General features: G+C 39.7%; 1 protein-coding gene across 1 annotated transcript; it reads left to right on the plus strand.

The window, feature by feature from the left end:
• Positions 1–14,295: 14,295 nt before the first annotated feature.
• On the plus strand, positions 14,296–14,760 carry LOC145068120 (uncharacterized). The gene has a single exon (XM_079015102.1). It carries the CDS (start codon positions 14,296–14,298, stop codon positions 14,758–14,760), a length of 465 nt encoding a protein of 154 aa, XP_078871228.1.
• Positions 14,761–15,280: the final 520 nt, after the last annotated feature.

Genomic DNA, 15,280 nt, shown 5'->3' on the forward strand with positions numbered 1-15,280 from the left:
AATCCAGGACCCCGCTGTTGTTACGGTACGTTTCCCCTAAACCACACTTATGCATGCATCCTATTTGACACCGGAGCGGAGCGAAGTTTCGTAAGCAATAAGTTTAAACATTTATTAAAAGAACAGCCCCAGAAGCTAAATGAAACCTTTACGGTGGAAATGGCCAATGGGAAAACCGAATCCACCGGGGAAATCTACATCGAATGTACCCTAACCCTCAATCAACACGTCTTTCGAATAGACTTGATGCCTGTATCAATTAGGAGTTTCGATGTGATCATCGGCATGAACTGGTTAGGCCCCCACCATGCTGAAATTATGTGTCACGAGAAGGTCGTTCGCCTTCGCCTTCCCAATCACGAAACCCTAGTAATTTACGGAGACAAACCTAGCATGAACCTTCGCCTCATCTCGTGCATCAAGGCACAAAAACATCTACGAAAGAACAACTTGGTGTTCCTGGCTCACATAGTTGATAAAACCAAGGAAGAGGTTAACATTCAAGACATTCCCGTAGCATGTGAGTTCCCAGACGTGTTTCCTGAAGATCTTCCAGGAGTGCCCCCAGAGAGACAAGTGGAGTTTCGAATTGACCTCGTTCCAGGAGCAACTCCTCTCGCTAAATCACCCTACCGGCTAGCTCCTGCTGAAATGGAGGAATTGTCTAGCCAACTCAGTGAGCTCTTGGACAAGGGATTCATCCGCCCTAGTTACTCGCCATGGGGAGCTCCAGTCCTTTTTGTCAAAAAGAAGGACGGATCTTTTAGAATGTGCATCGATTACATAGAGTTAAATAAACTCACTGTTAAAAATCGCTACCCACTCCCGCGAATCGATGATCTATTTGACTAGCTCCAAGGAGCTAGTTATTTTTCTAAAATAGATCTACGGTCCGGATACCATCAACTCAAAGTCCGGGAAGAGGATATTCCAAAAACCGCTTTTCGAACTCGCTACGGACATTATGAATTTGTCGTAATGCCCTTCGGTCTAACAAATGCCCCAGCTGCATTTATGGATCTGATGAAACGAATCTGTCGACCATTCCTCGACAACTTTGTCATCGTCTTCATTGACGACATTCTCGTCTATTCCCGAAGCGAAGAAGAGCATGGCCAACATCTCCGACAAATCCTAGAAACTCTGCGATCGGAAAAGCTATACGCAAAACTTTCCAAGTGTGAGTTCTGGCTCCGGAGTGTGAACTTCCTAGGTCATGTAGTTAGCCAAGATGGAATTCATGTGGATCCCTCTAAGGTGAAAGCTGTTGAAGGATGGGCAACCCCGACAACACCCACGAAAATCCGTCAATTCTTGGGTCTAGCAGGCTACTATAGGAGATTCATTCAAAACTTCTCTAAGATCGCCAAGCCACTTACCTCGCTTACACAGAAGGGCGTACCATTCAAATGGACGGACAAACAAGAAGTCGCATTCCGAACCCTGAAACAAGCTCTCTGTAGTGCCCCGGTACTATCACTACCGGAGGGAACAGAAGATTTCATGGTCTACTGTGACGCGTCAAATCAGGGCTTAGGTTGTGTTCTCATGCAGCGTGGAAGGGTGATAGCTTACGCATCCCGCCAGCTAAAGACGCACGAAGTAAATTATACGACCCATGACCTAGAATTGGTAGCCGTGGTCTTTGCCCTAAAAATTTGGAGACATTACCTTTACGGTACGAAGTGCACCATCTTCACGGACCACAAGAGTCTCCAGCACATCTTGAACCAGAAGGAGTTGAACATGAGGCAACGAAGATGGGTTGAATTACTAAACGATTACGAGTGTGAGATCAAGTACCACCCAGGCAAGGCCAACGTGGTAGCCGACGCATTAAGTCGGAAGGAGTAATCTAATCATTGTACGAAAACTCTCTCAATAACCATTCAATCTCACCTAGCCACTCAAATTGCAGTAGCCCAGTTAGAGGCCATGAAGACGGAAAATAGAGCAAGCGAAGCATTGCGCGGAATGGAAAAGAACCTAGAAGCAAAGGAGAATGGAGTATACTATTTCATGAACCGTATTTGGGTCCCTAAACTCGGAGGATTTAGGGAGGTAGTTATGAAAGAAGCCCATAAGACGCGATACTCCGTTCATCCCGGCTCAGACAAGATGTATTTGGATATTAAACAACACTATTGGTGGCCCAACATGAAGGCGGAAATTGCCACCTATGTTAGTAAGTGCCTTACGTGTGCCAAGGTAAAGGTGGAATACCAGAAGCCCTCAGGGTTATTACAGCAACCGGTAATCCCTGAGTGGAAATGGGAGGGGATTTCTATGGATTTCGTGACCAAGCTACCCAAGACGTCGGATGGACTGGACACCATATGGGTAATAGTCGACCGACTGACAAAACCTGCCCATTTCCTGCCCATAAAGGAATCCTACAAGATGGAAAGATTACACGTATATACATTCAAGAAATCGTGAGACTCCATGGAGTACCAGTGTCTATTATCTCGGATAGGGACAGTAGGTTCACTTCCCGTTTTTGGCAATCTCTTCAGAAGGCACTGGGAACTCATCTCGACATGAGCATCGCTTATCGTCCATAAACGGATGGCCAAAGCGAACGAACCATTCAAACGCTCGAAGACATACTCCGCGCATGTGTGATAGACTTTGGTAAGTCTTGGGATACCCACTTACCCTTAGTCGAATTCTCATATAACAACAGTTACCATTCGAGCATCAAGGTCGCTCCTTTCGAAGCACTATACGGGCGTAAGTGTAGATCAGCGTTATGTTGGGCTGAGGTGGGTGATACCCGACTAGCAAAAACGCATACATCAGACAAGGCACTAACAGGACCAGAGATCATTCGTGAAACCACGGAAAAGATTATTCAAATCAGAGCTCGATTACAAGCATCGTGCGACCGACAAAAGAGCTACGCCGATAAACGACGAAAGCCCTTAGAATTTCAGGTCGGGGATCGAGTACTGTTGAAAGTCTCACCCTAGAAAGGAGTTATTCGTTTCGGAAAACGGGGAAAACTGAACCCACGATACATTGGACCTTTCGAGATCGTCGCCCGAATAGGTCCCGTGGCGTATAAACTACAACTACCCACAGAGCTAAACAGTGTACACTCCGTGTTCCATGTCTCCAATCTAAAGAAGTGCCTATCGGATGAAACACTCGTCATTCCCCTTGACGAGATCGAAATCAACGAGAATATCCTGTTCATTGAAGAACCGGTTGAAATCATGGACAGGGAGGTGAAGCGTACTAAGCAAAGTCGCATCCCGATCGTGAAAGTACGTTGGAACGCGAAGCGTGGGCCAGAATTCACGTGGGAACGCAAAGATCAAATGAAGCAAAAGTACCCACACCTATTTTAGCATTCTCAAATCTAGCTTTCAAACAGAATTTTGGGACGAAATTCCCTCTAACGGGTGGATGATGTCACAACTAGAAATTTTGTGTCTTGTAATCACTACATTCAAGTAAAATGTAGAATCAAAAACTTAAGAGCATGTATGATACTTACTCTATGACAACAAAATTTCAATCCAATACACCATACAAGTACTACAAATAGTCAACAAGCAATTGGAAACCCTAGAAGTTCTTGTTAGGTCCATTTTGGACTAGGGCTTCCTTATTGGACTCAATGGGCCAATAAGCTTCCAATTTGACTATCATGGGATTAGAACCTTTGAATGGGCTCTAATTGGATCCACATTCATTTATTTCAACATTTTGGGCCATATTGGGCCTAGAATGAAATAAATTAAATTTTATGAACCATAATTAACCTAAACTAGCCCAACTAAGTATAAAAATCACACTTATATTTTATAGGGCCAACAATCATCAAACCTAACTCTAATATGGGCTTAGGGGCATTAAAGCCCAAAAATCTCTTCTCCCCTCTCCAATCTCGGCCCAAGCCCAAAGAAAAGGGAGAGTTGACCTTTGTTGCCACCTCATAATTATCCAAAGGTCTTCCATGCAACTTATCCCATATACCCATGCAAACATCACTTCAAGGTCTTTCTTCTTCTCCCTCTCTCTCACTCTCGGCCGAACACACACACACACACACTCACCAAAAATTCCTTTCATCCTCTCTAAGTCTTGAAGAACATCCCCTCACCCTTTCTTCAATAATTTCGAGATTTAAGGAGCATTCAAGAAATTATCTCCACAAATTCTCTACTAAAGGTAAGATCAAGTTAAGATCTATGATTTTGGTACTTTATTTTATCAAAATCTTCTTATAATCCATGTAAAAATTTTGATCACTCTCCTAGAAACTCTCTAAATTCGAGATCTTCCAAGGAAAGGTTACTTAGGCCGAAACCACACCCAAAGGTGAGCTTCATACCCCCTATTTTTCGGTTTTTATAAGTTTTGTGGGGGGGAATACAAGCAAATGTGTAGATCTATGAGTATATGTATGCTTTGTATGATTTCTATGCTTATTTACATGTTTATATGTGATTATGGTGTTGAAACTAGTCCAAAGGTCCTTAAAATGGCGATTTGCATTAGGATATATGAAACAAGTGTTAAACATATTATTATACACAAATCATTTCTAGAGAAATAACCAAGTTGGTTAAATTAAACTCTTTGGGCCAAAAATCCCATTTTTGGGCTCAAAATGCTAAAAATATGAAGTTAAAGGGCCCAAAGTGTCAAAATACAAATTCTGATGGATGAAATGAGTCAAAACAGTTTCATTAAGGTAGTTTCTGGAAATATTGTCTTTATAAGGATTAAAATGTGAATTTAAGCATAATGGGCCAAAAATGAACTTTTCGGTCCAATAAAGCCCAATATGCGAGATTTTCAAATTAGAGGGACTGAAACTGTGATTTTCTGTAAAACAGGGGACTACTAGTGCTCCAAGTCCATTTCAAGGGTTAAAAATGCTTTTCATATTTAAAAAGGACCAAAGATGCAAAAATTTTCTATTTTGGGCCAAAAGTGTAAAAACTGCGAAAATAAGGGTTTCAGCCGAGAAAAACTTTATTTGATGGACTAAAACTGTTTTCCAAATAATCTTTGAGCTGAAAAATAACTTTTTTATAAGTTTTGATACTAAAGTGTCAAGAAAAAATGGTTCGAGGACTAAAATAGAAATTTATTTTATACAAAGGGTTAAATGTGTAAATTATCCAAAAGAAAGGGGCTGAAATAAAGACACATCCTAATGTTTTAAATAATAAATCCTTCATGAGGAAATATTAGCATCTCGACTATCGGCAAATTATAATACACCTTCAACACCAAAAATCGTTATCAAACGAATTGATTCGGTCTCGAATCAATAATGAATCCGAAATTACTAACACGACGAAACTTCAATACACACGCAGAAAATTCGGGAAGTCAATACACACGTGAGAATACACCAGACGTCGATACACCGTCTTTGGGCCCAAAAGTTTCAAATCATGTTTGTTGGGCCTAGCTAGCCCAATGGCGTGATCTTTAGGCCCGAAGGAAACTCGCTTACATGTATTTGGGTCTTACATGACCTAATTTCGTGTAAAAGGACTTTTACAGGTTTTGTGCTGTTGGACCCCAAGGGCCTTCTAGTGCTGCTAGTAAAGTCGAGAATTCACCAAATGCGAGTCGACTAAGGGCCCTTCGCATTCACGATAGCCTTGAACGACTTACGGAAAATATCGGGACTTCGCACCCTCTTTTCCTCCTCGGTTGTGGGGCTACATGAAGTCCGGGTGTTTGGATTAAGTGAATAGTGCGAGCGACGCCTAAGGGATCGTTTGTATGGTTGTAAACTAGTCATTTTCATTAATGTGCGTTTATAACAATTCACAATCCATAATTAATCCAACGTCACCGGGACTCAACGAATACACCCGTCGTAACGAAATAACAAGATATAAATCATTTGATGCAAAGTATTAGGAAAACATCGAGTTTTCCTGGGGTTTTCAATTAATACACCTACGAGTTACATAACGAGTTTTACAAATCGCTTTTTTACATTTATAGAAACAAACAAGCATACTTACGGATCTTCACACTTTTTATACTAAGTTCTTTTCAGAAAATATCGGATTTTCTGGTGATTTTCAAAACAATACAAACCACTATATTTCAAACATTACTTATGAACTCACCAACATTTCATATGTCGACGTTTTTCAAAATACTTGTATTCTCAGGTAACAGGTAAACCGAAGGGAAAAATGTACTCAGTGATGTCTTGTTGTTTGTTTAATTAGTATTGAACAATCTACTTTTGAGAATGTAATGTTTTGAAACTATGTACTGAATGTAAACGCTACCAGTTGTAATATTCCAATGCTTGGTATTGTATGATGTTATGTTTCATGTATATTCATTGTGATGGTATTCAATTGAGTCACAACAGCCCCCGGACGTTTCCGCCGTCTGGTTCGGGGGTGTGACATAGGACGTATCCAAGCCTCCGGATCTCACCAGTGCTCAGGTGGAGTCCATGCTTATTTCCATGAGGAACATGGCCATTCAAAGCAACATGTCTTATGTTCCTCCCACTGATGCTGATGTCGTAAACGAACTTACTTCAGAGATGTCCCCCATTACCACTCATCAAAGTCTTTTCCACACAAATCCAGATGAAGAAATTTTTGAGGAAGTTATGCTCGATGACGAAGCGAAAAGTGTTCTGGCCACAACCTTCATGACTTCAACACACTTTCAATCAAAAGCATCCGCATCCAAGTCTGCTTATGATTTCTGATCTTCATCGTCAACCACTCTGGATGCCACTCTCAACTCCAAAATTCCTGAAGATGATGATGCAACCAAGTCGGGTCCTTCAACAAATGTTTCCTCACAAGCTCCTCCGTACAACTTAGATTCTGATTCTGAATCCTCAGTTGGTGACTACATAGACCCCTTCGGTCTCCTTGATATCCAAACAAATGTCTCAGATACTATGAAGAAAGTATCCTCTCTCAAAACCTTTGTCATTGAGCTCAATACGAAGATGGATCAAAAAGTCTTCGGACTTGATTCCAAGCTTGATGCCATTCTTCAATCTCTATCTCAGTAGTCCGGACCATATGTTGTTGAGAGAGAAGCTCAACTGGATCAGCTAATCTCTTTTTCGACTCAAGCGCACAATGGAAGAAGTTGACAACAAATATGACATTCTGGTAGATCACTATCTCAACACAATCACTTCCATGTTGAAAGTCCATGACGACTTGGTGGCTGCTACCAACAACCTAATAAAGCAGACCCACGTTCGTCATGATAAACAAATCCAAAGGCTGGAGAAGGTGATTAAGTGGAAGGATGAAATGAACATGATAATTCAACAAGTCCTCATCAAACTTCTTCGCTCAAATTGGAATATCGTTGATGTTCCAAACTGGAAGTTTGATGAGATGATATCCATCCTCGGTGACATGTTCACACACCTTTCTGCTCAAAACCGAAGCGTATGATACCCTCACCCTTCAACTTAACACTGTCCATCATAAAGTCTTCTCCAAATTTGACAATCTCAAGGATACCTTGTTACTTGCACCGATTCCGAGGAAGACCGATGCAAGAGGGGGAGAAGGTCCAAGTAAACTGTGGAAACCGGGATCGAAGTTCACACTCCGATATGAAAAATTAAATTCCGATGATGAAGTCCAAAATGTATCCGGACTTCTAGGAAATTCCTCTGCTGATGAAAACAGTGACGAAGAAAAGTACATCACCAACGGAATTTTAGGCCTTGAAGCTCCTAAGAAGATATTTCCAATGGTTTTGTCTGACGAAGAGAAGAGAATATGGTCCGCAATCTCCTGGCCAACCTCTTTACCAGATGCCTTTCAAAAGTTCGTTCAAATGGCCAAGGCAAAATCTCTCCTCTCCTCACCGCACAAGCCTTCCGAGCCACTCCTTCCATACAACCTCCCATTCTGGAACCAAATATTGCTCCGATCGAGCAAGGTTCTCCTCTCCGGATCCCTGATGAAATTCTGTAGGAACCTCTTCCAAATCCCACTTCGGAATTCACGATCGATGAAAACATCAAGCTTGTCATGGAAGCTCTGAAAAGAGACAAAGGGAATAAGCCTATGACTGCCGAACAACAAACCCTTCATTCCGTACCTCCCCTCAAGCAAAAACTTGGATGGTCGCAGGAAGAAATCAACTAGGCATTAGAGGATAGCCTTCGGATCCAAGCCCTGAAAGATAATCCTGATCCAATGCAAGTCAACTCTCCTCTTTGTCGTGAAGGTATTCTCAAGGCTGAATAAATAATCCCTTGCATGTACTATGACATCTCTTCCAATGATTCCAATCAGCTGGATCTTCCTCTCTCTCCCTTCAACAAATTTTACACCAAGTTTGCTCCTCTTTACCCATCAGGCGATCCACAGGTGATTATCCGGACCGAGCGAGAGAGACTCAAAACCTTCTACTCCAAACATGCTCAACCTCTCAAGGAAGTTTGGTCAAGGAAAAGAATCACCAAGGTGGAAGGTTTCGTAAGAAAAATTCTTGTGAAATTTAAGCTCAACTGTCGTCTCTTCCGTTTTCACATCCTTCGGAACAAGCCTACTCCCCGGATTGTTACTGATACGGACTTTCCATCCATGAATCGGAACGACATCCTCACCTTAGCTGCCTACTTCCAAGAAAATTAGAAGGATGACATAAGTATGGGAGCTTATCATGCCACTCTAAGCTTCTTGAAGAATTACGTTGTGGAATTCTGCCGACGTGATTATGAACTTGCACACATCTATGGAACTGAACAATTTGTTGCCAATATTGACTTTGTTCTTCTGGAAGCGAAATTCCTTGCTGATGGTCCCATTGAAGAACCGGTTCTAGGGTTTGTCTACACCACAAGGAAAACAAACAAAAAGGACTGCTTCCGAGTCCTTGAAAACATCTAGTTCCGACCAAGGCCTTGAAGAAGTTCATATCCCGAGCATCCAAGTCTGATGCTCCAGAACAGGTCAAGGCAAAGTTTGTAAGTCAGTTGGCATGGTACATTAAAGTCAGAGAGTGGTTATTCAGAGCATACACCTTCATCACAAAAGAAATGAACTAAGCTTGTTGGATTGCTAAGTTCACTTAGGGGAGATTGTTGGAACCTGAAAGTGAACCTCTAGCCATCCTAAGTCCATATTCCAAAGCTCATGCATTTCGAAGTAGGTGTTCCAGAGTCAATAATGGAGGACTAGTCCAGAACATAGTCCGGACCAGAAAAGAAGGTGAAGAGAAGACTGAAGGCATTCCGGAGTGACTCTCACATCCGAAAAGAGCACTGATCCAGAAGAACCTTATTTTATCTTAGAGTATTTATTATATTTGTACTTGTATTGATGTAACGTTTCATAGGACTTAGTCTTTTATCTTATTTGGACAATCAGAATGTCAGAAATATTTCTTTTGTCCGGTCCTATGTAAATATTCTAGTTAATTCACTGTAACCTTTACTCCTATATAAAGGAGAATTCAATACAAGTCAACTACGGATGTTTCACTCAACTTTTGGTTCTTTACTTGGTTCTTTCACACATTCTTCTTGTTCTTCATTTATTAACTATACTTTGATCATTTACTCTTATTGTTCATTTAATGACTTGATCATTTGTTGAATTCATTATCTAAGACTTGACTGGTCTTTCCAGACTTGACTTGAATTTATTAGTAAGCAGACATTGATCTTAAGCATTCACTCAAGGTTTGAGTTTTCAAACCTTGTCTCTGCGCATTGATCTTGTTCTCACAATTCATCGGACTAGAAGATTACAGAGAAATTTAGAAGAGGACCATCACTCCAAATTCATACGAAATCCTAATATGAAGGTCGATTCCTCAACCCAAAGACGCTAAAAGCTAGAACCATACTCCATACCTAATCATCATAGGGTTAATGCCCTTGATAATGAAGGAGAGGAAGAAGAATTTCCAAAGATCACTGAGTATTGCTTTTATATGGATGTTATAGGTTTGATCATTGTTATGTTGGATGTTGGTAAAAAAGCACGGTGGCTTAGGAAAGGAGATAAATCAAGTAGCTGGAAAGATAAATCTAGGTGGTGCGCGTACCATGAAGATTTTTTCCTCATGAAGGAAATTAGCTATCTCGTGAGCAAATCATATCTTAAACAGATCCTAGGAAGAAGGAAAGAAAGATCTAAAGAAAAGAGCAAGATCCTGGAAAAAAAGATCCCATCCTTCAGACACTAAGGTACTTAATGTTATTTCTAGGAGTTCTGTTATTTGTACAACTTCTTACTCTACAACGAAAATACACGCTAAGGTATCCAAGGAAGAGAAAGAACAAATACCCCAGAAGAACACATCAATTAAAAGCGAGAAAGAAATCATGTTCGATGAACAAGATATGGAGAACATCTGATATCCTCACCATGATGGATTGGTTATAACTCCATACGTTGCCAATCACTATGTTAGAAGGATCCTCAGTAAACATAATAGCTTTAGATGCTCTGACTAGGATGAATATCTCATAATCGTAGATAATAAAAAATCTGTAGTATTTATAGGATTCAACGGTGAAAAGAAGAATACAGTCGGAGAGATCAAACTAGCTATCTATATCCAACGGGTAAATTCTATGCAACAATTTTGTGTTATTGATTCTTTGTGTTCCTTAAGTGTTATATTAGGTAGGTCTTGGATCCATGACATGAAATCAATACCACCGACATACCACCAATCCATCAAGAGGCCTACCCATTAGAGAAATACCAAATGAATCTTCGATAATACTTTGCTAAACCCAAGAGGCTCCAAATCTCCGATGGATACCTCGGGACCTCCTACTGCATCACAAACTCAATCTTTGTTGTATGGACCAAAATTCCATCTACGGGATTCCAAGATCCTCCCGTTTTGATTTCCGACAACGAACATTTCTCGATGATGAAGATGTTGAGCCAACAAATGAGTCAACAATAGGAGGACAATAGGACATTACTCAAGGATATGGAACGAATGAAAGTATAGATCTGTAAACCTCATGAAGCAACACCCTTGATCTTGGAACCCAAGATCCTAATTTTTATAGCGCATGATCCTCGGTACATCATTAGGAGACTGTTTCTCGATCATCTTCCACCGTTCCAACTTGGAGTTTCATCCCAAATAATCGAACTCATGTGATCCAGGATCTTGAAAAAACTTTCATTACTCCTAAAAACAAAGATTCTGGTAACTTCTTGGAAATTAATACCTTTAATACTTATTTTGTGGATCTTGACGCAGGGATAAGTCTAGTCATGGCTAGGGCACTTCAGCGACCATAGAAGATGATCTCTAGTGTACCAGGAGTAGTTCAACCTATATCCAAAGTATCCCCTTCTAGCCACAAATTCTCGAGATTTGCTCACTCGATAGCTGATACTGAAGTTCCAAGAGCTTCCAAACTCCCAACATGAAACCCTATGATGGAACTACGAATCCTAAAGAGCACATCACACAATAAAGAGAAAGGTTTGAAATAATTCCCATTCAATTGCACCTAAAAGAGGCTTGTTTATGCAAGGGTTTCGGTTCAACCCTTACTGGATCAGCCGTGAAATGAATTGTCAGTGTTCCTCCTTATCATATTCCATCTTTTGCTTATTTAGTTAATACTTTTAGTAACCAGTTTTCCTGCAGCATGACATTCGAGAGGATCACTAGTGATCGTTATCATCTAGTCTAGGATCCTAAGGAGTCCCTTAGATATTTTTTAAGTAGGTTTGGCAAGGAAGTGTTGAACATTTCTAATATTGACATGGCCACTGTCATAGAAGCTTTCAAGATGGGCCTAAAGAAAGATTCTCCATTCTGTGAAGATCTTGTGATGACCCCTTTCAAGACAATGGATGAATTCAAAAGTAGAGCATTGAGATTCATCAAAGTAAAAGAAGACATGAAATTCAGAAGAGGACCATCACTCCGAATTCATACGAAAAATCCTAATATGAAGGCCAATTACTCAGCCCAAATACCCTATAAACTAGAACCATAAACAAAAACTGATCATAGGGTTAATGCCCTTGATAATGAAGGGATTGATGGTGAATTCGACAAAATCGTTGACTATTGTTTTTATGTGGATGTTTTAGGTTTGATCATTGTTACGTACGATCTTGGTAAAAAATCAATGCAGCCAAGGAAAGAAGAAAAATCAAGTGGTTGGAATGAAAAATCTAAGTGTTGTGTATACCTCGAAGATTTTTCCCTCAGGAAGGAAATTAGCTATCTCTTGAGAAAATCATATCTTACAGAAATCCTTGGAAGAAGGAAAGAACGATCCAAAGAAAAAGAGCAAGATCCTGGAAAAAACAAGATCCCATCCTTCTAATACCAAGGTAATTAGTGTTATTTCTTGGGCTTCTGATATTTATAGAACTTCTTACTCTTTAGAGAAAATACATGCTAAGGTATCCAAGCCATAGAAACAAGAAAGACCTCGAAAACACATCAATAACAAGCGAGAAAGAAATTACCTTCGATGAACAGGGTGTAGAAAACTTATGATATCCTCGCCAAGATGGATTTGTTATAACTCTCTACATCGCCAATCACTTTGTTGGAAGGATCTTGGTAGATGAAGGATCCTCAGTAAACATCATACTCTTAGACGCTTTGACCATGATGAATATCCTAATATTATAGATAATAAAAAGTCTTTAGTATAGATAATAAAAAGTCTTTAGTATTGGAGAGATCAAACTACCTATCTACATTAAACGGGTAAACTCTATGCAACACTTTTGGATTATTGATGCTTTGTCTTCCTACAATGTTATAGTAGGTAGGCCCTGGATCCATATCACGAAAGCGGTACCACCAACATACCACCAATGCTTTTGGGGGCGTACCCCTTGGGGACAGTAAAGATCATCAGTGATCAAAAAGAGCCCAAATAATGTTATAAAACCTCAATGAAGCCTTCCATAGTACCGATAAAAGCATAAAAATTAAAGTAATGGGCACAAGACGTGTTAGAAGTAGAAGAACAAGATATATATAAGAAGTGCCCTTAAATCTTGAGCATCCCGATTCCTATGTACTTATAGGATCCTCAATTCCCAAAGAAATCGAGCAAGACCTCGTGAAGTCCCTAAAAGACAGAAGAAAGACCATCGCGTGGAAACATGAAGATATGACATGTATAAGAAAAGAAATTATAACTCACAAGATTAGTATAGATCCTTGTTTAAGACCTATATATTAAAAGAGAAGGAAGTCCGCACTTATAAGGAATGCAATCATCCAAGAGGAAGTTGAAAAGCTTCTTAAGACATGAATGATTAAAGAAGTCAAATTCCCAAGGTGGTTGGCCAATATGGTGGTATTACAAAAGAAGAATGACAAATGGTGGGTATATATTGAATACATGGATCTTAATAAGGCTTGCCTTAAGGATCCTTTCACTTTTCCACACATCGACTCTATGATATATGCCACAACAGGGTGTGGATTAGTAACATTCATGGTTGCCTCTGCTAGTTCCAACAAATACAAATGGAACCATCTGATCAAGAAGATACTTCCTTCATAACGTTGACATGTATATATTGCTATATCGATATCCCCTTTAGTTTAAAAAATGCAGGTGAAACATATCAAATATTGGTATATTGTATGTTCAAAGACAACCTCGGGGATACCATGGAAGTATATGTTGAAGATACGGTAGTTAAATCCAAAAATTTGAAGATCACCTCAGGGCTCTTGAATAGGCTTTCAACATACAGGATGAATAAAACATGAAGCCAAGCCAATATAAGTGCCACTTTGGAATGAAGGCATACAAGTTCCTAGGTTACATGGTCACTAAGAGGGAAATAGAAGCAAGTATAGAGCAGATCAAAACAATAGTCAATCTAAAATCCCTACCTAAACCAAGGATATCCAAAGGTTGACAGGAAGAGTGGCAGATTTGAATAGATTCATATCAAAATCATTAGAGGTGAAAACCTTCCTATGATATATTGAAGAAAAATAAGAAGTTTGAATGGGCCAAAGAACATGAACATACCTTCCAAGAACTTCAAATATATTTAAGTTCAACGCCACTATTGGTGAAACCACTATATGGGGAACCTCTCCTCCTTTATTGTAGTCTTGGCCAAGGATCTTGACGAAGATCAACATCTTATTTTCTATGTAAGTAAAAGCCTCTTGGATCTTGAAAGTATGTACTCTCACCTTGAAAAAATAATACATGCACTAATTACAACTACTACCTAACAAAGACATTATTTTTTAACTCATACAGTACATATCAAAACTAAATATCCTATTAAGGATGTCATGAGAAAACAAGAAATGTCAGGTAGAATGGATAAGTGGTCAACGAAGCTGATCATGTATGACATTGAATATTTTCCAAGAACGACAATAAAGTCACAAGCATTAGCATATTTTGTGGTTGATTTTAGTGATGACCTACAACCTGAGGTAGAATTAGAAATTCAACGACTTCAAAAAGAAAAAAGCATGGGGGAATGGTTACTCTTTAAAGATGGAGCATCCAACTTCAGAGGAACATGCCTTGGGATCATAATAAAATCACCACAGGGGGACATCCTACTCCAAGCAGTTAGTTTTGAATTCGATGCAACTAACAATGAAGCAGAAGAAGCACTAATCATGGGGCTACAACTAGCTAAGGATCTTAAGATCAAGGATCTCCACGTATATGTCGATTCACTATTAATAACTAACTATTTCAATGGATCCTATGCATTCAAAGGTGAAAGATTAGCCTTATACCTTCAAATACTTAAAACATTAGCCTCGTAATTTACAAATTTTATTTTAAACCAAGTTCCTAAAGAAGATAATGCCAAAGAAAACTCACTAGCCAATCTAGGATCTTCCCTTAGGATGCCATTAGAGACCAACATCCCAATAGTTCAAATAATGATCCCGAAAATAAAAGATCCAATCAAGATGCCATAAGATATCATTTCCCATGATCCTGATCAAGCAACTAACATTGCAGCAATCGGAAATCCAATTATCTAATTCTCTCACAAGGATCCTAATGTTCAAGATCCTGATCCAAACATTCAAGATCCACAACAACATTCAAGATCCTTGATGCAACCCATCATAGAATATTTCTAGAATCGTATGGTCCTAAAAGAAGAAAAGAGTGACAAAGCATTTCAAATGAGGGTCTCACGCTCTGTGATGATGCAATGAGTATTATACAAGAAGTCTAGAGCAGGGCCATGTCTAAGGTGCTTAGAAGATCACGAATCTATGGAAGTCTTAAAAGATATACATGAAGGGGATTGTAGGAACCACACTAGGGGCT

This window comes from Lactuca serriola, chromosome 8, assembly GCF_051521515.1.
Source record: "Lactuca serriola cultivar US96UC23 chromosome 8, Lser_US96UC23_V15, whole genome shotgun sequence".
NCBI lineage: Eukaryota > Viridiplantae > Streptophyta > Magnoliopsida > Asterales > Asteraceae > Lactuca > Lactuca serriola.